The sequence below is a fragment of the Ursus arctos genome, unplaced genomic scaffold (genome assembly GCF_023065955.2).
Source record: "Ursus arctos isolate Adak ecotype North America unplaced genomic scaffold, UrsArc2.0 scaffold_103, whole genome shotgun sequence".
In the NCBI taxonomy this organism is placed as follows: Eukaryota; Metazoa; Chordata; class Mammalia; order Carnivora; family Ursidae; genus Ursus; species Ursus arctos.
In genome coordinates, this window is record NW_026622768.1 from 62,794 (window position 1) to 90,214 (window position 27,421).

General features: G+C 42.8%; 1 protein-coding gene and 1 pseudogene across 3 annotated transcripts; one reads left to right on the forward strand and one right to left on the reverse strand.

Moving 5' to 3' along the window:
* Positions 1–758: 758 nt before the first annotated feature.
* On the reverse strand, positions 759–24,260 carry LOC113260318 (prostaglandin reductase 1). Of its 3 annotated transcripts, none has more exons than XM_026506019.4 (10): positions 24,064–24,260; positions 21,920–22,035; positions 20,470–20,515; positions 19,631–19,687; positions 14,788–14,955; positions 12,834–12,951; positions 11,966–12,121; positions 9,548–9,656; positions 5,491–5,609; positions 759–2,229 (listed from the first exon to the last, which is right to left on the reverse strand). In XM_026506019.4, the coding sequence occupies exons 2-10, from the start codon at positions 22,023–22,025 to the stop codon at positions 2,119–2,121; spliced, it is 990 nt and encodes a 329-aa protein (XP_026361804.1). In that variant the 5' UTR covers positions 22,026–22,035; positions 24,064–24,260; the 3' UTR covers positions 759–2,118. The 3 variants fall into 3 exon arrangements, with proteins under 3 accessions (XP_026361804.1, XP_026361805.1, XP_057165947.1); XM_026506020.4 differs by lacking the exon at positions 24,064–24,260 and adding an exon at positions 23,019–23,900; XM_057309964.1 differs by lacking the exons at positions 759–2,229; positions 24,064–24,260 and adding an exon at positions 23,019–23,214 and having other exon boundaries at positions 2,812–5,609.
* Positions 17,545–18,264, forward strand: LOC113260311 (rRNA-processing protein FCF1 homolog; annotated as a pseudogene).
* Positions 24,261–27,421: the final 3,161 nt, after the last annotated feature.

Consider the following 27,421-nt stretch of genomic DNA (forward strand, 5'->3'; position numbering starts at 1 on the left):
AAATGGAACAGCTAAAATATGGGAGAAAAATTTCATGAGCTTGAGCTAGGCAAAGGTTTGTTAGGTGAGACATGAAAATCAGTAACTGTAAAGGAAAAAAAGTAAGTATTATCAAAATTAAAAATAAATCCTCTTGGGGCACCTGGGTGGCTCAGTCAGTTAAGCATCCGACTCTTGATTTCGGCTTGGGGCATGATCTCAGGGTTGTGGGATCAAGCCCCTGTGGGCTCCACGCTCAGTGGGCAGTCTGCTTGAAGATTCTCTCGCTCTGCCCCTCCTCCCACTTGTGCTCGTGCACGCTCGCTCTCTCTCAAATAAAGCTTGAAATATATAAAAATAAAATAAGTACTCATGACAACCAGTTTCTGGGCCAGCATGTATTGCATTTGGAAGTCATCACTCTGTCCTAACAAGAAACAAGTTGAGGAAACTGAAAGATCAACTCTTTTGAGATACAGCAGAGAACTGAGGTCACAAACAGCTGCCCCCAAAATTGGAGAGTCAGGCAGGTAGATACAGACACGTGCTGTTGGAGTTGAAGCCCAAGAGCAGAAATCTCCATGAGCACCAGTGGCACCATGGTAGGAAAACTCAAACTGTAAGCGAAGAATTGCTGGAGGCTCAGTCTGGACATCTTTGAGGTAAAAACACCAGAGGCGCCCATCTTGGGTGAGGATACCCCCACACTTTCCTGAGTTTTCTCTCACACAGATATTTTACTTCCCCCGTACGGAATGGGGACATGGAAGAGCAGAGACTTTTATTTTCTTAATTGTATTTTTAATAGTGGATAATTTATAAGATTTAGAATTTAGAGTTCAGAAAGTACAAAAGTACAAAAGGTTAGGCAGTGTCAGGTTTCTTTCTTATCCCTGCCCTTCAGGCATTCCTCAGTTCTCTTCCCTGGAGACAAATCACGTGTTTATTACATTCCTCCAGAGGTTTCTCACACTTTCTTCTCCCATTCTTTCACTGTGGTCTGATTTAACCCCTACTCTATTCGGAGGCAGAACTGATCAATAGAATTGACATCTTTGTAATTCTGAATCTTCCTGTCCAAAAGCATGGTACCTTTCTAACCATTCAAGTCTTTTGAGTTCCTGAGTAGTGCTTTAAAGCTAGAAAGTGTTGATGGGGCTGGCTCAGTTGGTGGGGCATCTGACTCTTGATCTAGGGGTCAGAAGTTCAAGCTCCACGTTGGGTGCAGAGATTACTTTTAAAAAAATAAAGCTTGAAAGTGTTCTTCATATAAATCTCACACATTTTTGTAGGCTTATATTCCCATGTGTTACCTTTTTGTAGCTGTTGTGAATGACAGATCCCTTCCTTGGTCTGATGTTATTAGACTTAGCTGCAGAGGACCAGTGTGGGCTGCCCTGAGAACCCCATATACTAGCAATGATTATTTCTTCTCATGTAATCATAAGCAATAAGGGTGGTAACCTCATGACTTCAAATTCACTGATTTCTCCAGGAAAGTAGCTAACTGTGCACCTAATATAGGCCAGCTGTTATGCTGGTGTTTTTGTTTTGTTTTTAAGATTTACTGATTTTTTTATTTTAGAGAGAGAGAGCGTGTATGCAGTGAGAGGAAAAAGGCAGAGGGAGAGAGAATCTGGAGCAGACTCCCCACTGAGCACAGAACCTGACGTGGGACTCGATCTTACAACCCTGAGATCATGACCTGAGCTGAAATCAAGAGTCAGATGCTTACCAGCTAAGCCACCCAGGTGCCCCTATGCTGATGTTTTAAATAAATGTATAACATGTATATAAAGCAGATGTTACTATCCTTACTTTACAGATCGAAAACACACACACACACACACACACATAACTCCAAAGTCACAGAAGCAGTAAACTCTTGGACTCCAAACCATTATTTTGCACCATAACCCAGAAGGAGCTGTAGCAGGGAGTGAGGTGGTTGGCCATTGTTCACTATGAAATTTTCACTCTCTGTTCTGATCACATACCACTTAAATGTGTTTTATTAGGTAGTCAAGCTCATTACAATGACTATTTCTTAGATCATGAAGGTAGTATATACAGTTTTACTAAATGGTTAAAAAGGAGTTAATCATCCAAATGATTTCTAGATTCCATGTGTCATTTTTTTCATGCTTTCACTATTGTTTTTCCCAAATTATCTCCTTTCAGCATTCCCATAAATGCAGCTGGCATGTTTTCAAATCCTTCAGTGATGTATTCATGGTACTGGATTTTACCCTGTGTCAGAATGAAAAACAAATATAACAGATCAATTTCATAAACTAAATGATACATTTTTCTCATCACAGCAACAAATTTATCAGGTAGACTATGGGAAACCTGGAAATCTAAGACGGAGGCCCTGTCGTCTGTGAGCTTACAGTCAGTCTCGGGGTATGATCCACAAAGTACAGATGAAGTTTTGATCATAGGTGTTAGATCACAGTATAATAATAGGAGAAACGTCACAGGAAGTGATTAAGCAATTTCTAAGTAACTTATATAGAAAAGCTTATTAATGTAATGATCTCAGAAGAGATGGAAGAAGATGGAAAAAGGGGCCCCCTTCCAGGTTATTATCTGTTTTAATCCTTCCAGTAGCTTGTAGCATCATGACCTCTTTGACCCCAAAGCAGCAGAGCCTGTTCGGCAAATGCAAAGGCCATGGCAGGCTAACAGTTTGTCCTTGCATCAAGCCCAGATTCTCTCAATATATGCTGAACATTCACTAAGGAGTGTGGGAGGGAAGGGTTCATTTAATGAGGGCTTTCCATTTTTCTTTCTACTGCAAGGCAGTCTACTAAGTGGAACTAATTTACATTTTCAAGGTTTTTTTAAAGGGGTCTTATGTGGAGACTGGAGTTACCTGATACCACTTACTTTCCTAATGTATTCCAGTGATGGCTTAGCACCCAGTATGGATTCATGGAGGGACTATTTGCCTGGGGGTCACTCAACTAGTTAATATGTATGGGAGCTGGGATTTGAACCTTGACTAGAAAGCCCCAGCTCTTTCCTGTTCTTAAAGAGGCAAAGAGCCTGGAAAGGGGTTAAAAACTGTAACCCAAAGCTTAAAAGTTCGAAGATGAATACTAATATAAAAGTGTTGTTAATATGGTCATTTAAGGTACAGAATACAGGGTATAGAGAAATTCTTTGTACTTCGTGATTTTTCTGTAAATCGAAAACTAAAAGAAAAGTATTTTTCAGAAGGGGAAGAGATGAGAAAAAAAATAAGTAGACGAGAGAGAAATTAGGCCAATTCATTAGTTACTGAAAACAAAACTGTCACTAGGTCCACTCTGTAAGGAGGAGGCATTTGGGACCCCAACACAGTGGCTTCTTGTCGTCGGCTGGGATTGTGGGAGGGCTAGATCAGATTTCACCAACAGGGACAAAGAGGCTCCACAGTGGGGATTAAAAATCATTCAGCTCTTCTCAGCTTCCGGGAAAAAGCCCAGCTCAGCACTCCAAGAGTTGCACTGGGAAAAACACCAAGCTCGGTGGCTGCCAGAGGAGCAATCAATTTCTTTGAATTGGGAAGTGATGATAAAGCGAGGAGTTTAGAAGTGTGATACCACTTTCCCCCTCTAAAACGAAAATGATGCCCCTTGGTTATGCGTGGTGTAAGGTGGGAGAGCATCACAGCACAGGACAAGGGGATGGGCTTCCTCCTGTGGATCTAAGGCCGTGGCTCTAAGAAGACACCCACCTGGGGCCCGAAAGAGCCACAGCTCGAACATATGCCCCTCCAGCACGTACTCAGCAGTATTCGTCTATTTACATTGACTCAGACACTGTTCTAGATGCTGAGGGTACCTCAGAAAACAATGCACAAATGTTTCTGCCTTCATGGAAGTTACGTTCTCACAGGAGGGAGACGGGCAATAAATACAAGTGAATTATAGCATGCATTATGTTGAAAGATGATAACTGCTCTCGGTAAAAGTAAGATAAGGAGGATCAAGAGTGAAGGGGGCTTGCAGGCGCGCCTGGGTGACTCAGTCAGTTAAGCCTCTGACTCTTGGTTTCCACTCAGGTCGTGATGTTGGGGTTGCGATCTCAGGGTCGTGGGATTGAGCGCCTCAATGGGCTCTGAGCTTGTCCATCTCCCTCCCCTTCCACTGCCTCCCCCGCCCCCCTGAGGGCACATGCACTCACGTGCACGCAGGCCTGCGCTCTCTCTCAAAATAAATAAATAAAATCTTTGAAAAAAGGAGAATGAAGGGCGACAGCAATTTAAAATAGGGCCATTTTAAAAGTTGCCTTATTCAGAAGGTAGCTTTTAACAAAGTCCTAAGGGGAATGAGCGAATTAAGGAAGCAGTTACAGAGGGACAGAGGGAAGTGGGGAGGGATCGGGCAGAGCAAGCAAGGGGTGAGCACTAAGAAATGAAATTAGAGAGGTAATGGAGGTCAGATCACGTACAGCCTTGTAGGTTTTATTGTACGTGAAATGGGGAGTTTTGCAGGGATTTGAGCCGAAGAATGACATGGTTTGATTTTTGCTTTAAAAGATCACTCTGGCAGCTGTGTTGGGAATTGTCTGTTGGGGCACAAGGTCGGGAGGTCAGAGAGAGGCTCCTGCAACATCCAGGCTAGACCAGATGGCGGCCTGGCCCAGGGTGGTAGCAGCCGAGGTGGGAGAGCTGGTCAGATTCTGTGGGTATTTTAAAGGTTGAGCCACCAGAATTTCCTGACAGATGAGATGTGGGTAGGAGAGAAAGAATCAAAGATGATTTCAAGGTTTTTGGACTGAGCAATTAGGAGGATGGAATTGCCGTAACTGAGATGGTGAGGTCTGTCTATGGAACGGGTTTGGCAGGAAAGATCAAGACATATTTAGTTTTTTGACGTGTTGAGTCAAAGATGTGTATTACACATGCAAGTGCAGCTGCTGAGCAGCTGAGAGCCCCGGGGAGAGATCCCGGCTGGAGACAGACGTTTAGAAGCTGTCAGCATATGCAGGATATTTAAAGCCAAGAGCCCGGCTGAGCTAAGTAAGGGATAGGCAGACTGTGGGTAGAGAAGAAAAGAAGCCCAGTGAGCCCAGTCCTGTCCCTTGGGACACTCGATTATTAATTTGGAGAGCAGAAAAGAAGCTGGAGAGGAGGAGATCCTCTGAGGAAGACAAATCTGCAAGGAAAGCCAAGAGCCACGGGAAGAAAGTGTACCGAGAGCGTGATTGCCTCTGTCAAATACTCGCCACAGCCGGGTGGCGTGAAGAACTGACCCCTGCAGTTCACAGCACGAGGACATCGTCAACCTTGACAAAGGCCATTTGGGTAGAAAGGCAAGAGTGTAAAAGCCTGATATGTGGGTTTAAGAAAGGACGGATAGAGAGGAACGGCAGACAGTGAGTGTGAACACTCTCTGGGATTTTGTTCTAAAAGGGGGAGCAGTGAGATGGACCTATATTTACAGTGGAGGTGAAACCTATAGTGTGGAAAGGGAATGGAAGCTCGTGTGCAGCTGGGATGGTGGCTCTGGAGCCCATTACCTCTATGACCCATTTCAGCAAGTCCTTCAGAGCCTTCTGGCGGACCTCTCCTTGCCAGCGGGTGACGATGAACCCTTCCATGCGGAGCTGCTGGTAGATAATATTCTCTGGGGATGGGCCTGTGAACAGGAGGACACGTTTAGGCGACAAGGTCCAGGGAGGTGGCCATGGTGAAAACACAAGCAGTACAAGTCACGTCACTGTTCTAGATGTCTCCACTTGTTTCTGATCCATGGGGCTGTCCACAAATCAAAGTGGCCTCTGTGGTTGGCAGAATCACCCCAAAGATGGCTGTATCTTAACTCCCAGAAACTGTGAATGCCTCTCCTTATGTGGCAAAAGGGACTTTGCAGGTATGATCAAGTTAAGAGCCTTTAGCTGAAGAGATTATTGTGTATAATTCAGGTGGGCCCAATATAATCACAAGGGTCCTTGTAAGGGAGGCAGAAAAGTCAGAAGCAGGAAAAAATGTGTGATGATGGAAGCACAGACCAGAGTAAAAGAGAGAGAGAGACACTGGAAGACTTTGTGCTGCTGGCTTTGTGGATGGAGGAAGGGACCTCGAGCCAGGGGACAGCAAGCAGCCTCTAGAAGCTGGAAAAGGCAAGGAAACAGCCTCTGCTCTTGAGCCTTCAGAAAGAATTCAGCCCTGCTGACCCAGTGTAGACTTTTGATCTCTGGAATTATTAGACAATAAACCTGTGTTGTTGTAAGCCACTAAACTTGAGATAATTTGTCACAGCAGCAATAGGACTGACACACTCAGAGCCCGTTCACAGGCCAGGCAGCAGGGAATGTTCAGTTTCACATGCCGGAAGCAAGGCCCACCAGAACCATCCCAAACAGTTCTACAGAACAGGAAGAGGTCCTGAAGATAACCTGTGAAAATGTTTCTGTGCTACTCAGGCACGAATACCCTGATGTTCCCGATACTTCGCATGTTCTTTTTTTACGCCTTACTGCAGTCATTCTATGGCATAGCCCTATCTCCTGTTCTCTTATCAAAGCAGGTATAAAAAAGCTAGTGTCTACCTCTGGCCCAAGAGCCAAGAGAGAAGAGATCAAGAGGTTCCACAACTCTAGCTGCCCCTGGCTTCGCCATTTTGGAATACCAAGAGTCAGCCCTGTGGTCGCACAACTGCGTGTGTATGAGAATCACACAAAGGGCTTGTGGAAAGAGGTCGCTGGCCCCTCTCCCAATTTCTGACTTTGGATATGGACTGGGTCCCAAGAATCTGTATTTCTAACAAGTTCTCAGGAGATGGTGATGCTGCTGGTCCTGGGCCGACACTTTGAGAACGACCAGCCTAGAAAAAGCCCTAGGCTACTCTGTGGCCTATCAAGAAGGTAGTTCTCCTCTGTGTGAGAGAGAAAAGGTTGTGTTGGTTACCTGGCTTATTTTCCCAAGGATCCTAAGGGACCAGAAACTGAGGGAAAGACCCCCAAGCATAGTGTTCCAGGAAGTCAGGTGAAAATGCCTGGGAAGAAGAGCCAAGGTGACTGGCATCACTCAAGCTCTAAGTTCCCACTCACTACTTTGAAGAAAGTCACAGGAGCAGTCAGAAAAATAGGGCTTTGTCTGGAACCAAAAGAAACTGATGCAAGTATGAGTGAGACTTGAGGGTGACCCAGGAGAGTGGCACGTCCAAATGCTAGACTGCTCTTGCAGAAAGAGTGCTTCTTCAGAAGATCCACACCAACCATATTTCTTTTCAGGTTAAGGATTGGAATCCTCATCTTCTCATCTTGGAAGAGGATGAAATACTATTTCTGGGCTTATCCACCCTGTTGGGTGGATAAGCCTTATTGGGAGCAGTAAGAATGCGCATCCTTTTAGCACAGAGGATGGGAAGGAAAAATAAAACAAGATAAAGTCAAAGAGGGAGACAAACCATAAGAGACTCTTAACCATAGGAAACAAACTGAGGGGGGCTGGAGGGGAGGGGGTTGGGGGATGGGTAACTGGGTGATGGGCATTAAGGGGGGCACTTGATGGAATGAGCACTGGGTGTTATACACAACTGATGAATCTCTGAACTCTACCTCTGAAACTAATACTACACTATGTGTTAATTAATTGAATTTAAATTTTAAAAAAGTTGGGGCACCTGGGTGGCTCAGTTGGTTAAGCGTCTGCCTTCAGCTCAGGTCATGATCTCAGGCTCCTGGGATTGAGCCTCAGTGGGGAGTCTCCTTCTCCTTCTCCCTCTGCCTCCCCACCCCATGCTCTGTCTCTGTCTCTGAAATAAATAAATAAAATCTTTTAAAAAATAAAATAAAATAAAATATAGTTAAAACCCATCAGAGAAAAAAAAAAGAGTGTGGCATTTTAATGTGGAATTAAAGCCGGGGAAATAATTAATTACCCCTGAGCTATCCTAACAATGAAATATGTCAGAATTTCTAGAGATCAGAAGCAAGGCAGAATCTCATCCAGAATGGATGGACAAGGCCAGCTGATGTCTTAAAGACCTATCTAAGCAGCTGAACTTCCAAACTCTAATTGCTAAAAAGACTAGATCAAGTTACTGGACCCAAAATATTTGGCTGTACCTAATTGGACTATGGTCAAGAAAATGCATCCTGGAGCTTTGCTCAATGGGCAGGCAGAAGATTTCCCATGATTCTAGCTTAGCATCAGTTAGGAAAATATAAGGGGAAAAAGTCCCTAACAATACGACTGCCAAGTGCACCTGGAGTCTTCTTAGAGAAGATAATGCTTTGATTTTTCACAGCCAAGAGGGAATCTACAAGCTGACCTTTCTCGGCCCCTTCCACTCTCGCTCACTTGTCTTAATGCAGTTGTGGGGTTGTTAACTAGCAGAGCTGTAGGGTTTCATTCCCATGAGTGAAGCCTAGCCCAGAATGAATGCCCAATTTATTTATGGTTATCATCCCAGATCCCGATGACACTCTCCAAGATTCCTTTTTGCTCTTTTTTTCTCCTTTTTTTGGACCACAGGTAAATCTGTCATCTCACCAACAGCACAGAATTGTAGTAGAGGGGCGTCTGGGTGGCTTAGTCGGTTGAGTGACTGACTCTTGGTTTCCACTCAGGTCTTGATCTCAGGGTCGTGGGATTGAGCCCTGTGTTAGACTCTGCACTTAGCTCGGAGTCTGCCTGAGATTCTCTCCCTTGGCCTTTTACCCTCCCCCCCACTGGCTCCCTCCCTCTCTCTCTATAAAATAAAATAAAATAATTTTTAAAAGAAAAAAGAATTGTTGTAGTAGAGAAGGACTCTGTATGAGGAAGGAGTTTAGAAGACTCATCTTTGAATCTCTTGCTAATAGGATTTAAAGAGCCTCTGGTCCTCTTGCCATTCATCTCCCCATCCATAAAATAAGAGGCCTGTACAATGTCTCTCAGAGAAGTAGGACTTAAGGAATATAGTTCTCTAGTTGATACTGCTTTTAGACCTCTGTGGTATGAAGAGGGAAGGGGGCGGTCTCCGCACTGGAGAGTGGAGAAGTGGGGGAGAGAGGCACAGGAGAAACAAAACAAGAACAATCCCGGAACCGAGGGGGAATACACACTCCTTTCCCTTTCCATGGAAAAGGGTGTCAGTTTTGGGGAGCCAGTGTGTCCTGCTGCTCTAGGAAGCACTGCCCACTACTGTCAGAAGGAAATGGTGGCCCGTTGTTCCCTTCACGTCAAGTCATCCTCTCCCCAACACCATACCTCCAGCAACATCTCAAATATCCTAAAGAACCCTCATATTGCACCAGCCAGACCAATGTAGTCTGTTTCTAAATCAAATCATGGCTGCCTTTTTACAACTTTGCCCAAAACAATAGATAAAAAAACTAAAACTTTTAAAAATTATCAACGTTCTTCTATATTTTCAGATTCTGTTATTTCTCTGTATCAAAACGTAATGTAAAGGTATTTAGTACAAATATATGAAATTACGTATTTTTTCATTTAATAAACACTATTTCATCAAGAATATCAGGAAGTCTTTTTAACATTTTGATAGTCACTGGCCTATACCATATCTGTCCATCTTCTCCTTGTCCAGTCTTTCTACATCTGTGACCATGTGCATGAGCTCATTACCTGGGGGAAGCGGGCGAGTACTGTTATATGTAGAGATGGCTCCACATATAGCAATTCTTCCAAATTTCTTCATCTGGGGGATAACAATGTTTGAAAACTCTCCACCTACCTAAACAGGAAGAAAAAAAAAACCATTTTAAATAATCTAAACACTAGAAGACTCAGGAGAATCAGTAAGTCACAACCATCACTTCACAAAATTTACTCTAGAAGTAAAAAAACCCTGATTGATTTAGCACAGCAGTGCAGAAAACTGCAGTTGGAAAAAGATAGGAGAGGCTGGGCATTTCTATTTGTAGGAACATACCATATATAACTTATACCTTTTATTATATTTTGGAGTTCTCTGATCAGTTCAATAATCTCATTGCTTCTATCTAAGAGTATGGAAAAAAATACTCAAAAGCCACATCAAGAACAAAGTTGGAGGACTCACATTTTCCAATTTCAAAACTTACTACAAAGCTGTATCCATCAAGACAGTGTGGGAACAGAAATATAGATCAACAGAACTAACTTGAGAGTCCAGAAATAAACCCTTATTTCATGGTTCATTGATTTCAACAAGAGTGCTAAAACAACACATTAGGAGGAAAAATAGTCTTTTCAACAAATGGTGTAGAATAACTGGATATGGAAAAGAATGAAATCGGACCCCTTCTTATGCAATACACAAAAATTAACATAAAATGTATCATGGGTCTAAATGTAAGGGCTAAAACCATAAAACTCTTAGAAGAAAACATAGGAGCAAATTTTTGTGACCTTAGATAAGGCAAGGCCTTCTTAGACATGACACCAAACGCCCAAGTAACAAAAGGAGAAATACACCGGCCTTCATTAAAATTTAAAACTTTGGTGCTTCAAAGGACACCATGAAGAAAGTGAAAGAAAAGCAAAAAGGAAAGTGAAAGACAACTCACAGAACAGGAGAAAAGAATCGCAAACCATAGAGTCAATCCTCCTTATTAGTGTATTCCGTATTTGAGAATGGGACTACTTGCTAACGTTTATTTATAACCCCCAATGCAACACTCACAGAGCTTGCCGGCTCATTTGGAGACATGCCTAGAGCCGCAAAAGAGAGACACAAAGTTCCCAGCTAAGGTCAACAAAGGCCAAGGCTCTGTCCTTTTTTCAGCTCTCCCAGAGATTACTGGGGCGGGGCGGGGGGTGGGGGAGCGGAGGGCAATAGGGGGCAGTACAGAGTAGTTCAAAAAGCTTCAGCTCTAAGGCTGGTTGGATGGGGTGTGAATCCCAAATCTGGAAGAATGAGTTTGTGGGGCACTCTCAGGCAAGCTTCTTACCACTTCTGAGCCTCCTTTTCCTCTTTTAAAAAATAAAAAAAGTAGAAGCTTTTAGGATAGAGCCGTTTTTAGGATTTAAGATTGTAATTAAGCTGAAACATGTACATGTATGTACGTACTTCCTCTAGAAGCAATGGTTTAGGGTTTGTGGTGCTTGATGGAACATAATACCAGGAATATTGAGAATTGACTATATCTGATAAGGGACTTATCAGAACTTTTATGAAGAACTCTTAAAACTCAACAAACAACCCAATTGAAAAATGGGCAAAAGATTTGAATGGACATATCTCCAAAGATATACAAATGGCCAATAAGCACATGAAAAGATGCCCGATATCATTAGCAATTAGGGAAATGCAAATCAAAACCACAGTGAAATACTACTCAAACCCACGAGGATAGCCATAATAAAAATGATAGATAGTGTTGGTGAGGATGTAGGGAAATTAGAACCCTCATACATTGCTGGTCCGAATGTAAAATAGTGCAGCCATTTTGCAAAATTGCTTGTCCATTCCTCAAAATGTTAAATATGGAGTTACCACATGACCCAACAATTCCACGTATAGGTATATACCCAAGAAAAATGAAAACGTATGTCCACACAAAAACTTGATCATGAATGTTCATAGCAACATTATGCATAATAGCCAAAAAGTGAAAATTACTCAGAAGCTCATCAATTGATGGATGGATAAATAAAATGTGGTGTATCCATACAATGGAATATTACTTGGCCATGAAAAGGAATGAAGCACTGAGACACATTACAACATGGGTGAACCTTGAAAACATGCTAATGTATAATGCAAGAAGGCAGTCACAAAAGGCCACTTTTGGGGGGAAATGGGGAGTGACTATAATGAGTACAGCATTTCTTTTTGGGATAATGAAATGTTCTAAAATTGATTGTGGTGATGGTTGTATAAGTCTGCGAATATACTAAAAACCACTAGATTCAACACTTTAAAATGGGTGAATTATATCTCAATAAACCTGTTTTTTTAAGGCATATATACTTTACATATTTTGGGTGGAAACTCTAGAAGCATACTCTCTGTATAGTACTTTGTTAGTAAAGAAGATAGTAAGTCCAATTTGTACTCACATTATCAAAGTAACAATCATAACCATCAGGAGAGGCTTTTTTCAAAGTTTCTTCCAAAGACTCTACTGTTTTGTAGTTAAAGGCAACATCATATCCAAGCTTTTTAAGGTAGGCAACCTTTTCATCAGACCCTGCTGCTCCAACAACTTTGCAGCCCTAAATGGGAAGAAAAAAATGGAAACCATGTATAAGCCGAAAGCATGGACCAACCCCCCCTCCTAGTCTAGCATGGTCAGGTTCCCCAATAACACCCTAAGTGCTGAGCCACATATATGAAGACACCATAATGGGTCAATGGGCCCAGAGGTGAAATTAGTCCCTGCATCAGCCTACAACCCAACTTGTAACTTCAGCTTGCCTCTGACCAACCCATAGATTCCGGTCTATGGTTATGTGGTTTGCAGCTTATTTTAACTTGCTAGCTTGACAACCTTTTTATGTGACTGTCTTATTTCTTTAATTTTGGGCTTCTCTTACAGTGACTTGCATGCTATCTTTTGGCACAGTGGTCCTTTAGACTATAATTTGGGCTTAGCTCTGGGACTCTCAGCCCTCTTGTCAGCCCTCCTGGTGACTGCCCCCTTAGCCTTTGATTTGGGCTAAAGCATTGGACTAGATCCTGTCTAATCACAGAGGAACTGGAGAGCATCCTGAAAAACACTTTCAGGATGAGACTAGAGACTGAATTGGTACACAGAGAGTAACTCTTCAGAAATCTCTTATATTCTGAATGTATCTTCAACTTCTAAACAAGACCCACTGAACTAAACTCCGTGAGACTGGGGCAGGTCTGCTCTGTTCACTGTTGTATTCTCAGTGCACACTGTGGGTACTGAGTAAATATTTGGTACTGGAAGAAGACACTTACCTTGAGCTTAGCTATCTGCCCCACCACAGAGCCCACTGCTCCTGCTGCTGCATTAACCATCACTGTTTCTCCACCCTTCACACCACAGATGTCAAGTAGGCCAAAGTAGGCTGTTAGCCTGAGGGAAGAAAATTAAAGATATGTGGATAGATTTGTTGCTTTCCCCTATAATTCATTCAGATACATCCTGAAGGCCTTCTCAACAGCCCAGTGCCATGGGTCCAAGTAAAAGACAAAAAATATAGAAAATGAATATTACTAGCCACTAATGGTCCACCTCCTCCTTCTTCGCTCTTAAATAGGAATAAAGATGATGGAAACTAGAGAAGAAATGGAGAGCTGGTTGGAAAGGGGCTGCACCTAGGCCAAGTCTCAGCATAAGAAGATAAACTCTAGGGATCCTAGAAGAGACAGCTCGTGTCTCAGTCCCATGTATGTCCTATGGAGAGGTTGAGCTTCATGAGGAAAGCCTCCACGTCATCATGGTGCCACAGCCTCAGAACAGATATAATGGTATGTGGTGTCTAGGTATAAGAGGTTCTCAGAGAAACACCTGGAGTTTTCCATGGCTCCTAAGTGAGATGGAAGAACTGAAATTTCCCCATCTCATTCCAAATGAGATGTCGAAGTTAGCTTGCAAGGAAAGAACTACGAGGTCTACAAAGATACAGCTCAGACAGTATTGGACAAGTACTGGGTGAAGAAGCCACCAGCTTGGATGGCCAGCTTGGAAGGCGATGTGGCTGAGGACTCAGTGGGAAAAGGAGACCAGCATAAGATTAAGACAGAGCAAGTTCTAGAAGCTGTTGTCTCCCCTCTATTGACACAGAATCTGCGTTAGCGATTGGACCTTTGCATTAACCGTAGGGAGAGGAAAAAAGGAAATCCTGAGTTTTAAACCTGAACAATGTGAAAAATCACTGAATTTAACTGAGGCTCTGTTTTTCTAACCAAGCCAAGATGCAGGCTTGAGACAGAAATGATGTACAGTGCTTTTCTAAGTTATGTTTTTGCACCCCTGAGTCTGAGCCAATGAAATCTATATCCACTATGGTGATGGCTAAGCTGCTTGCAAAATTTCAGACAGATTCATGTAAAGTTATTTCTCTATGAAACAGAAACTCTACGTCTGCCTCTGAGTATATCTGGGGATCCATTAGGGTTGGACATCAAAGGTGAGGCAGCGAAAGGCACCGAAAACTACAATTTTTCTGAGGACCCAAAAGCTAATATTCCCAAAGTGTTTTTTGAAAGTTGGATGGAGAACCACCTGCTCCAGAATCACCTGGAGTTTTATGAAAAATTTACATTCCCAGAAATTCAATTGACCCTTCTTCTCCAGGCCATAAAAGGAAACTTGAGGTCCCAAGTACAGTTGAGACAGGAGTCTTCCTGAGGGATAAGGCCAAGGAACTCCTAAGTAGTTCAAGTCTGTGTCAAGCTGAGTGATTGTACAACCATACTTATGATTCATCTCAGTTTAAATAATCTCAGATCCCTTCATACCTCGGGAAATTCAGATGTGCATGGGGAAAGGTGGGGAATGAGAGACACTATAGAAAAGGCAAGGCAGACTGAATTCTTTTCCCCCTTTTAAATTCTGAATGGAGGCAGAGATGAGTGAGGAGTGAAGCCAAGATGCTTCCAGGGACTGAAGGAGCTGGTTCCGTTGTGTTACATTTGCCAGCTGCTAGGAAGGGATCGTGCCCCATGCTGCTCCTCACTGCCACTCTCTGGACCGGAGGGTCGGACCAGAGGGTCTCTGGCCTCAATTTCCCTCTTTCCTTCAGTCCAAGACTAACTCTAGCCCATCTTCTTCCCTTCTTAGTCCTACCATCTACTCGAACCGGCCCCTGAGCCTAGACTGTCTCAAGTCTCTTCTTGTTGACCAAACTACTGTGGAAAACCAGAATGTCAGGTATTTAAACAAATGAAATATACCCATGAAACTCACCCTGTCATGCCAACTGTTCCCAGAGCCAAAGACACTGGGATCGTGTCTGGCCACTCTGCGGGTAGCTTTTCCAGATCTTTCCCATCAGAAATAGAGTGCGTCGTCCAGCCTGAAAAAGCCACTACTATAGTTCCTGCTGGGAAGGCTGAGTTTTTGCTTTCCACAACTCTGAAAGACAAAGCACATTAAGACATGGGAAACCTCTTTCAAGGGAATTGGGGTGCTACATGGTTAGTTTCCTAAAAGGGCACTGAAGTTAATAATCCATGATTAAACACCCGACATCTCTCCATCGGAATTCCTAGGCGTTGGTTCTCCTCCTCCTTGAGAGCAAATGTGGACCACTAGAGAGGAACTCTCTGAACTGGTTCCACATCCATCCCTGTCCTCACCCACTTCTCTCTAAGCAAGAGGCATGCATCCTCTGGCTCAAGGTGCCCTGGATACCAGCCTCTTCTGTTCTTCAGAGGCCACCATCCATCCCTAGCCCCTCGTCTCTCCTGAATCTTTAGCAATGTCCTCTCCAGTGCAGCCTGTCTTCCACTCCTCCTCCTTCACTAAGGTCACAACTTCTGATTGCAAAATCCAGTGGACACTCTTCATTCATTATCTGATTTTACCTTTCTACCATATTAAACAGTCTGGGCTACCCACACTCCTCCTCACTGGTTTCCATAATACTGAATTCACTGGGATTTTGGCCTCTCCTTCTAAGCTGCTTCTTTTCAGTCTCATTTGCTGATTCTCTTTCTCCCACCTTCTCCCACCATTATCATTTTTTACTGTCTTCCCCCTGCTCATTAAGTTATATAACACATTTATTTTAGAAAATTTGATATACTAAATAAAAATATCAGCTCTAATCCCACAATACAAATATAACTGCTAATATTTTGAGGTGTGTTATGGCAATCTTAATGATATATTTAAAAATGTATATTAGAAGAAGGCAAACTGGTGCAGCCACTGTGGACAACAGTATGGAGATTCCTCAAAAAATTAAAAATAGAACTACCATATGATCCAGTAATTCCACTACTGGGTATTTACCCAAAGAATATGAAAACACTAATTCAAAAAGATATATGCACCTCTATGTTTTCCCCGAATTTAAAAAGATACATGCACCCTGATGTTTACCTGCATTACTTACAATAGCCAAACTATGGAAGCAACCCAAGTGTCCACTTATAGATGAATGGATAAAGAAGATGTGGTACATATACACAATGGAATATTACTCAGCTATCAAAAAGAATGAAATCTTGCCACCTGCAACAATGGTAATGGTTCTAGAGGGCATAATGCTAAGTGAAATAAGCCAGTCAGAGAAAGACAAATACCATACGATCTTACTCATATGTGGAATTTTTTAAAAAGATTTTTATTTATTTATTTATTTATTTATTTATTTATTTATTTAAAAAGATTTTTATTTATTTATTAGAGAGTGTGTGTGCAAGAGAGAGCAAGAGCAGGGGCAGAGGGAGGAGAAGCAGACTCCCTGCTGAGCAGAGAGCCCAATGTGGGGCTTGATCCCAGGACCCTAAGATCATAACCTGAGCTGAAGGCAGACGCTTAACTGACTGAGCCACCTAGGGACCCTCATATGTAGATTTTAAGAAACAAAACAAACAAACAAAGAAAAAAAGAGACAAACAAAAAAACAGACTCTTAAATGAAGTGAAGAAACTGGTGGTTGACAGAAGGAAGGTGGGCCCTGGGGGGATGGGTGAAATAGGTGGTGGGGACTAAGAGTACACTTACTATTGTTTTTAAAGGTTTTATTTATTTATTTGACAGAGACAGACAGAGAGCACAAGCAGGGGGAGCTGCAGGCAGAAGGAGAGGGAAAAGCAGGCTCCCCACTGAGCAAGGAGTCAGATGCAGGGCTTGATCCTAGGACCCTGGGATCATGACCTGAGCCAAAGGCAAAACTTAACTGACTGAGCCACCCAGGTGCCCCAAGAGTACACTTATTGTAATGAGCATTGAATAATGTATAAATTTTTGAATCACTATCTTGTACACCTGAAACTAGTAACACTGAATGTTAATTACACTGGAATTAAACAAACAAATGCATTTTTAAAAATGTATATTATATGTATTTACATAATTGAAATCACTTTATGTTTTGCAACCCAGTTTTTCTGTCTCAACATTATACTAGTATATATGACTTATACTTTTTCCCATGTTAGTAAGAATCCTTTAAAAACAAATAAATTTAGGGGTGCCTGCATGGCTCAGTTTGTGAAGGATCTGACTCTTGATTTCAGCTCAGGCCATGATCTCATGGTTGTGAGATCAAGCCCCGCATTTGGCTCCGTGCTGGGCGCAGAGCCTGCTTAATATTCTCTCAAGCAGACTCCACGCTGAGGGCTGAGCCAGATGTGGGCTCGATCGCATGATCCTCAGATCACAACCTAAGCCAAAACTGAGAGTCAGACGCTCCACCAACTGGGCCACCCAGGTGCCCCACATAAAAACTTTGAACTACGATTGGACATGGGAGAAAAATAAAGATAAACAAAGACCCAAATACTTGCAACACTAATATTCCTAACATATAAGAAGATCTTACAAATCACTATAAAAGATGAAAAGACCTGAAGGAACAAAGGAAAGGGCATGAACATAATCCACAGAAGAAAACTGATAATTAATTTATCAAAAAAATGTCAACATTGCTAATAATGAAAGAAATGGAAGTTAAATGGACATATCAACGTGAATTCATCTCAGATTGCCAAGATGATAAGCAATGGGCATATAGGTATGAGAAAACAAGTTCTTTAATATGCTATTGGTGGGAGTGGATATTCATACTATCTTTTTGAAGAGCAATTTGACATCAAAACGTCAAATTAAAAATTTGCATCTCTCGGGTTGGTGATTCTGGACGAAATAAGTGTACGGCATGGGGAAGCAAAAGAAAGAAAGTATGTGACCACGAAGTGAATGCTTAGTCTCCGAGATCAGAGGCTTAAAGGAAAGGATAGATTAAAACCTAAAAAGAAAAAAAAAGAAAGATCCCAGTGCACTCAAGGAAGGAAGTCCCCCAACATCCTTCCTGCTTATTCTTCCAATATAACACACAACTGGGCCCACCTTAGCACATCTTGGTTGATACCAACTTTATCAACTTTTCCATTAAAGCCAAACTTGACTTAGTACAGTCAATAATGGACTGTCTGTATGCCAAGGGTATCCGTTGTATAACTGACTGTGTAATGGCTGAGACTGAGAAGCTGGGGCAAAAGTATCGAGTGGCTCTAAGGATTGCCAAGGATCCAAGATTTGAACGATTACCGTGGACATACAAAGGAACCTATGCAGATGACTGCTTAGTACAGAGAGTAACTCAGCACAAGTGTTACATTGTGGCTATAGTTGAACCGGGACCTTAAAGGAAAGATCTGGAAGATCAACATTGAGCAGATGCCAGATGATCATGGAGCCCTTCGGTTCTAATTCTTAAAAGATAGAGTTCCTCTGCCTTCCTTTACCAACTTTTTCTGTTGCCAGTTCATATTAGCAATATGCTATAGCATGAATTATTCTTCTTACCCATTTGCTGTTATGAGCAGAGTATGGTTAAGCACACTCACTTTTTCATGTTGTTTTGAAATCGATATTTTGTATCATTTTAAATATTGTTGCATTTTTTTATAAATCAGATGATTGCTCATATTTTAAAAAAGATGATTGCTCATATCAGGCACCTGAGTGGCACAGTTGGTTAAGCATCAAATCATGATCTCAGGGTGCTGAGATCGAACCCCGCGTTGGGCTCTGTGCTCAGCGCAGGGTCTGCTTAAGACTCTCCCTCTCTCTCTGCCCCTTCCCAACCCTGTGATCTCTCTCACTCTCTCTAAAGTAAATAAATAAATCTTTAAAAATAAATAAATAAATAAATAAATAAATAAAATAAGCATCTCCTTTGACCTAGAATTTATACTTCTGGGAATTTATTGTGAAGCAATATTCATCCAAGTAGGCAAAGAATACACAGACATGCACATAAAGAGGCATACATGTTCCTTGCAGAACTATTTGTGATAGAAAAAATTGGAAACAGTTGCTACCAGCTGTAGATTAGTTACATGGCAGATAACAATGGGATAAATTGGCAGCCATTAAAGGGTGCCTGGGTGGCTCGGTCAGTTGAGCATCTGACTTCAGCTCAGGTTGTGATTCTAGAGTCCGGGGATTGAGCCCTCTGTCAGGCTCCCTGCTCAGTGGGGAGTCTGCTTCTCTCTCTGTGCCTCCCTGCTCCACTTGTGTTCTCTCTGTCTCTCTCAAATAAATACATAAAATCTTTGGGAGAAAAAAAAAAGATTGATTTTTAAAAATTTGCTATTAAAAGGTAGGTAGTATATTTTCATATTATCCACAAATGGTATCCACAATATATTAAGTGAGAAAAAGCAATTTGTTGAAGGGCATATAATCCCATTATTTAAGAAAAATTATAAATATTAGTTTGTGTACTAAACAATTTTTGAAATAATAATACATTAACAACAGTCACCTCTAAGGTTCAGATGGTGAGGGGACTTTCAGTTTCCAAGATATACATTTTTGATTTATTTGAATTTTTGCAATAATCATAAACTGGACAATTACAATTACAATTTTTTAAGTAATTAAAAGTTGCAACTACGGTAATTTCACAGGTTTCCCTCCCTCCCAATTAGTCAGGAAAGATTTCCCAAGTTGCTTCCAAGATCAGTGAGTGAACCACATGGACTAAAGAAATTATAGGGGTGATAGAGGCAGATCCAGAAGGAGGTAAAGGAAAGACATATTTTTCAAGCACTGAGACACACAGAAATACCTGGCCACTTGCTGCCCCATCATCGTATCACCCTCCTTCAATCTTCTGGCTGCCACTCTGAAAAAAAAAAAATCCATTCTTAATACATAAGGACTTCTGGTGAGGGGCACCTGGGTGGCTCAGTGGGCTGTGTGTCTGACTCTTGATTTTGGCTGGGTCATCAAACCCCGCCTCTAGTTGGAATTGGTTGGTATTGTAGGAGAATTGGTTGGAAAAGGCTTACAAATTGGAATTATTATCACAGAATCATACTAGCCACACAAAAAGGGATGCTAGTTAACATCTGGAAACATTTTTTTACCTTATATTTGAATCTCTATTGATCAGCTCTGAAAACAATGATATTAAAGAATGATGACTACATTATTTACCAATAAGCAAAAATTACTGAGAGGTTAGTGCCCCATAAAGGCTTTTATTCCCTCTCTTCCCTGAATTGTTTACTGAGTACACATATTTGATTAAATTAAAAGAATACAGGTAAATGGAAGGCAAGAAAAGCTTATTTTCGTCTTACCATCTTCCTCTACCCAAATTAGTTGTCAGTAGTGAAATGACAAATTGGATTTGGGCTTCTTTAGTCTTTTAATTTTTCGGGAGCAGTGAGAGGCAAATTGTACACATTAAGATAGGAAATGGTGGTCAAATAAAGGGGCCGGGGGAATCCCTCATCAAACTTCTCAAACCTTTGCTAGCAAAGATGAGCATCCGTGAATCTCACCGCTGATATTATACTCGGACAATGGGGGGGTGACAATCAGTTGGATATTTTAAAAGATGGACTATTTCAAAACGGGGTTCGAAGCACAACACTTGACTTCTTAGGAGGAAAATCATACCTCATATAAGGATCCACGGTAAGGAACAAGGCTTCCAGCAGGACCTCTATAAAATAAAGCATTCCATAGGCAATTAGAAACTCAATGCTTGATGCCTTCCTTGACTTTGGCATGCTAAATAAACACTCGAAATAAACATTGTAAATAAGATCATCTTTCTGCTTCACGGTTGCCCTTCTGTGCTTGCTACTGAAGAGACAAGAGGGGTCCAGCCCAGATTATCATCATCCTCACCATCACCGTCATCATCATGTTATTCACTCAGCACTCACTCCGTGCTTTACATGGATTATTTCACATGATATTCCCAACTATTATTGTTCCCGTTTTATCTAGGATTAGATTAAGGAACTTGTTCAGGAACACATTTGTAATCACTATGTTACAGCGCTCACGTAAGGTTTCACTGACAGCCCCCATTAGTATTAAATATATTTTGCTGGAGTGACCCTCATGCACACATTCTCTGGAATCCTGAATCTCAGTCCTGGCTATCTATCCAACTTAGATGGGACTGAACTTGGCTATGCTATTTGATTGCATGCCCCTTTCTCAAAGCCTGCCTACCTACCTGTAAACACCCCTTAATTGTCTGCTCTACAAAGCTAATCTCTAAACATGGTATAGACTGTGCTGCTGTTTCTCTCCCCTAGATTCTTTAGGGGTTTGCCTTGTCCTTCCACTTCCCCCAATGATGGGAGACTCCTCAGTGAAGGATGTGAGTTTTTCCCTCCTATCTTCACACAGGATAATCTGAGTTCTGCACATGGCTGCTAGGCCCCGCTTACCCCACTTGCTTACCCCATCATCAGTCTTGCCAGGACAGAGAGAAAATCCTCCCCAGGGTGTGGTCAAAGTCACAAACAATGTACCATTTCAGTTATGAAAGAAATCAGAGGGCTCCTCCCACATGACATCAAGGCTTCAAACAGAAAACCTTGAAAAAGTCTCTGTGGCGGATTGCGAAATTGTCACGAATACCTCCCATTGCTGTGTGGGGCGTCCTCACCACTCCTCCCAGCAAGAAGTCTATGTGTCACTCCTTGAATCCGGACTTGCTTTGCAAATTAGCAAACATGATACAAGTAGAGGCTTGAAAAGTACTTGCCAACACCCAGTGCTCTAGATCAGTGAAGATCAGTGAGCGAAGACAGAGAGCTCACAGCCTGCTAGGAATGAGCCTGCTAGGAAGGCCACCCAGAGGACTGAGGCACGCACCTCTGCTGAGAGCTTGCTAACCACCAAATGAGTGAGGTCCATCCTAGATTAAACGGTTAGCCCAGATGAAACCTACAGAGTTACCACCAATGTAACCCAGCCCAAACTGCCAACCCACAGAACTGTGAGCCGATAAATGACTGTTGTTCGATGTCACTAAATGTCGCCGTAGTTTATTAAGCAGCAAAAGCTAACGGATACAGACTTTTCCAACTCAAACCTTATGACTTACCTCCATTTTTTAAGGATGGGAGTTCAACAGTCTTTAACTCAAAGTTACTATGAGTAGGGCTGCCTTCAAAGTGCTTCTTCAGGGTCCAGCTCTTAGTGTGAACCATCCTGAAGTTCCTGGAACACAGTAAACACATAGTCAACTGCCATGACGTGACTGGATTATTAGGACTTCCTCACCCCTGCACTGAAGCCAGGCAGCAGGGTCTATCACCATCTACTTCTCTTCGTGGTCATTTAACGCCAACCACATTTATTAGGTATTTACTACATTTCTATTCCTGTGCTAAGCACTTCATATGCATTATCTCATTTTCTTCTCATGAATTTTAATATAGGTATTATTATCATTGCCAGGGTACAGTACAGGCCTCCTCAGAAATCTCCAAGACAAGGAAAAATGCTAAAACGGACACAGAAATTCTTCGCAGCCCCCGCTGGGGTTTCGCTAGGGCACTGGACAGCTACGTGGTGTTCGAATACTCTGTTCCTCGCGTCACACACAGCGAATCCTGAGAAAGAGCATCAAACACAAAGAACCGAGGAGAAGTCCCCGCACACATTTCAGACAGCTACAACAGCTTTCTCAGGCAGGCTCAGCCTCCTGAATGCCACGGCGTGGCGCTGCTGCTCCGCTCAGTGCCGAGTCTACTTTGGCACCAAACTGGAAATCCAGGGTTTAAACTTGCCTCCACAGGAAACTAAGAGAGGTGATTCAGGCGGCCCTGAGCTTTGGGATCAGGACGCTTTGCTTGGACGGATCTCCCCCGCATCACGCGGGAGCCGCTCCTTCCCCACATGTGTACCTCCAGCGGACAGGACTGCAGTCGCTGGCGATTTCAACGGTCCCACGGCAGTGTAAGCAGAAAAGAGTCAGGGGCCCCCGGAAAGGAAAACTGAGACATAGCTTTCCGGCCACAGGAGAAGTCATTTTAGGCCGTAGGCTATCCTTGCGATCTATGCCCTACTGACTCTACTTGCCCGAGCACGCTTCCTGCAGAACTTCCTCTACGATGTGTTAGAATTACAAAAGAATGCAAAACCTCAGTAGTCTAGAATTTTATGGGAACGAGGGGAATGCAAAACCTAGTTGTTTTTACCTGGCCAGAAAAGAGCCCAACCGGATCAGAGACAATAAACCAATGGTAAAACTCCCAGCGCTGTTTCAAAAGCAAAGACCGATCTCAGGCACATCCTTCGGCTTTCTGAGCACTCAACCTCCGGGCGAACTGGAGTCAGAGAGTTGATGATGCCGACTCTCTACGGCCCTCAAGACTTCTCTCAGCTAGGACTTGGGCTCTGTCACCTTTGCCCCAAGTCAATACTGAACTCTCTTTTGCCCAACCCCCTCATGAATATGCATATACCCTAAGCTTAAAACTTCCCCAATTTTGTTTTTCGGGGTGACACTACTTTGGGAAATATCCCTGGTGTTCTTTACTCTTGCAAGTAAAACCCTTCCTTTTACTATGCGTTGGCTTGGTTGTGTCTTTTAACTGGACACCCACTGAGAGGCAACCCCAGCTGGGGTTAACAGCGGTGCCCTGGAAACTTTTCCATTGCAAATAGAGCGTTCCCGGCGTCGGGTCCGCAGCCCTGTTCTTCTATTTGTCTCTTCCCAAAAAGGCAGCCAAGAGCAAATTCTGACCTCGCTGCAAGTCCAGACGTTTCCCCCTCCCCGCCCCCGCCTCCCAGTCCCAAAGGACATGGCCTCAGAGGCGGCCGAAGTTCAGGAGAATCGCACCACCAGGGGAAGATGTCCGGGTGCAGTGCCCGCAGGCACACTCGCCTCTGGCTTCCACCGCTTCTCCCTGCACACACCGGTGCCCACTAACCGAATTCCGACCCCTATCTTTCTTCTCCTTCCACACTGGTCCCAGTTTTGCAGTCCGAGCTAAGGCAGCTATGCAATGCACCCGAATGCAGACAGACCATGCCCTTCCTTCCAGCATGTCTCCGAACTCTCCAAGAACAAGCAGGGACCCATAGACATTGATCGGGACATCTGGCTTTCACTTTCCTCGTAGTGCAAGACTCAGAAGTTATTAAGCAAGAGGAGAGGGAGAGCAACGTGCAAATGTTCCACAATAGGGAATTCTAGGAACTTAGCAGGAGAAAAAGAGTGGGGCGGAGATGTTTACTTACCGGAGTCCGTAGGTCCCACTATGTACACGGAGAATGTGGTTGGGGTTGTGCGGCAGAGCCCCCACCGCCTGGATTTAAGGCCCTCCAGGAGAGGGTGGGGCTTCCCCCAGGGGCGGAGCTGCTCCTTCAAGAGTGAGTGTGTGTGTGTGTCTGCGCTTCCAATAGTAAAGGCCTCCATTGGAGCCCTACCCAGGTGGAACTCTACCTGCACGAGCTTCCTAACTGGGAACTGGGTGCAAAGATGGTGTGTGGGAGAACCAACCGCAACCTTCCCTGCTTAGGCAGGAAGGAGACAAATGCAGGGTCCCTGAGCAGAGCCCGAAGTTTTCCACTTTTTATTTATTTGTTTATTTATTTATCTACCTGAGAGAGAGAGAGAGCGCGCGTGCGCGCATGGAGGAGGGGCAGAGGGAGGAAGAGACAGAATCTCAAGCAGATTCCCCACTGGGCTCCAATCCAGCCTGGAACTAATAAGCCTAATATATTTCCAGATATATATATATATATATATATATATATATATATAAACATATACTATATGTTTTCCAAAAATATAGTAGCAATTTACATTCCTACCATCAATGTAAGCGAGTTTCTGTGACCTGAAGCCAACATCAGAACTGGTATTATTGTTGTATTCACTTTTTGCCAATTTGATCAGTGCAAATGAATTTATGCCCTCCAAGGGATGAGATCTGACTTTATTCAGATTTATACCCTTGCACCTACCTGTATCATTTGGAATGTTCTATATTTTTTTTGCAAGTTACATAAGACTCATATTGGCTTTAAAAATAAGAGAGATTTACTGGTTCGTGTGACTGGAAAGTCCAGAAGTAGGATGGGCTTGAGGGTTGGTCTGAATCAAAATTTGGCATATTTCATCCTTACACACTGCTTTCTGGACATCAGAAAGGCTTGCTTCCCTCATGGTGACACAATGGCTGCGGTAGTTCTACTAACCTAAAGGAAAGAAAGATATCCATGTCACAAAATTCCTAGCAAGACTCCTCTACCTCTTGTTGGTTGAAATGTCTCTAAATCAATCTCTGGCCAATTAAAGACTGAAAAGCTTGGGCCTGGGCTACCTAAACCAATCATGTGTCGTCAGGGGTAGGAGTCCTCTCTTCTCTTTGCTAGGCTTTCAATTAACAAGGTACTGCGTGAAAGATTCAGAACTCCAAGAGACAGACTTCTCAGCTTTCAACATAAAATAGCATTAAGTAATAATCAGATGTTAGCTGTTAAGTATTGTCAGTTTCGCAGGAAAGCTGGTTTGTTTGGTGGCTTGAAAAGCTATCAACAGAAGAGTTGAAAGAAATCTGGGCATCTCTGAGAATGTATTTTGGATTGTTAGGGCTGCCATAACAAATTACCATAGGTTGAGTAGTTTAAACAACAGAAATTTAAGTTTCTCATAGTTATGGAGGCTGGAAGTCCAGATCAGAGTGTTGGCAAGTTTGGCTTCTCCTGAGCCCACGGTTTTCGGCTTGCTAATGGCCATCTTCTTTCTGTGTCCTCACATGGCTTTTCTCTGTGTACACACGTTCCTGGTGCATCTCTCTTCTTTAAGCCCCACCTGACAGTCTCCATTGAACTTAGTCATCTTTTTGAAGGCCCTGTCTCCAAATACAATCACGTAGTTTAGAGCTCATCCATTTATGACCTCATTTAATTTCAATTACCTCTTTAAAGATCCTTTCTTGGGGCTTCTGGGTGGCTCAGTTGGTTAGGTATCTGCTTTCGGCTCAGGTCATGATCCCGGGATCGAGTCCCGCATTGGGCTCCCTCTCAGCGGGAAGACTGCTTCCCCTTCTCCCTCTGCCTCTTCCTTCTGCTTGTGCGTGCGTGCTCTCTCTTTCTCTCTCTCAAATAAATAAATAAATAAATAAATAAATAAATAAATATTTTTTTTTAAAAAAGAATTGTATCAGATACTAGCCAAGTGGATAGCAGGGTGGGAAGAGGTACTAAGAGGGGAAACCAGCATGAGAGAGTGACATTCCAAGACATTCAGTATACTTGTATGTCCAAAATAACATTACTAATAGTTGTTTACAGAGATCCCATAAGTGTGACCTTCCTAAATTTGTTCTTCCCTACAAGAGGAACCCATCTCACCTATACTGGGAGATAAAAAGAAACAGTGAAAAGTGCAGGGTTTTGAAGCATGGTAACTCAGCTTCAAATCTCAGCCCTCCTCCTGACTAACTCTGTGATCTTGTCAAATTGATTTCACCTCTTGAAATTCAGATCCCTTAGGCTCTGAGGAAAATAATAGTAATATTTGCTTCCCTGGACTGTTGTGAGGCTTAGAAATCAAGCTACCAAGGGCTCCTAGGTGGTGCTGCAGTGGCCACATTCATTGTGCTGTGGGAAGAGGCATAATCGTTCTCTCTCCAAATGTAGCATCTTACATGTATTAAGGGATTCTTTCAATTATAAGAATAGTATTACTATTCAGTTTTATAATTATCTCACAATCATTATCTCTCCAGACCAATGCAATGGAAGTTGTAGAAAAGAAAGAAGGTCTATTTTTAAAGTGCATTGCCATAGAAAAGCATCAGAAGTAATTTCCACCAAACAGATAACAATGACTTTTGCTTTTTACGCTGTACACATCTGTATTATCTGAATTATTTGACTAGATACATTCTCTTATAACTTGAGTGATTGTATTAAGTGAAGTGTTCCCTCAGCTTGCTAGATCAGAACTCCTTGAAACCTAACGTCAGAGCACTGAATTGAAAAAGATTTTGTCTTAGAACAAAATAAAGGAAACATCTTCCTTGATCCTTTAATCCATATTCTGTCTCTGTGATGATGCAACAGCCAAGATTTAGCTTTATCATCATGACAACTCATTTCAGTCATTAAACCTGAGTCACAATGACTGGGAACGAGATCCTGGTTAACCTGGCATGGTCATATCTTTCCTTTTTTTCTTTTTTTTAAGGATTTATTTATTTATTTGAGAGAGAGAGAGAGAGCGCTTGTGTGAGAGAGGGCATGAGCAGGGGTGAGGGGCAGAGGGAGAGGGAGAAGCAGGCTCCCCGCTGAGCAGAGAGCCTGATGCAGGACCCAGTGCAGGGCTCTACCCCAGGACATTGCTCAGGAAACCAGACACCTTTTCTCTGTCTACTGCCATCTGTGGTGAAAGGCAGAGGGCCAGATATAAAAACTTTGAAAAAGGTTTCATGCTTGTTATATCCAGAAGCAGACTGTGCTGATTGCCTGTCCGATATCCACTTTCCCCTTCATCTTTCCTACATACATATCCCAATTTTGTTCACGGTAGCAGGGTGCCCAGTTAAAGAACTCTGCTTTCCAGACTCCTCTGCAGCTGGGGTTTTGA

Coding starts and splice junctions, on each gene's coding strand:
- LOC113260318 (XM_057309964.1), bottom strand. CDS start 22,025: ATGGTTCACACTAAGAGCTGGACCCTGAAGAAGCACTTTGAAGGCAGC. Junction 14,956..19,630: donor ATGGGGCAGCAAGTGGCCAG/GTATTTCTGTGT, acceptor TTTGTCTTTCAG/AGTTGTGGAAAGCAAAAACT. Junction 12,952..14,787: donor GGAACAGTTGGCATGACAGG/GTGAGTTTCATG, acceptor TTCTTCCCTCAG/GCTAACAGCCTACTTTGGCC.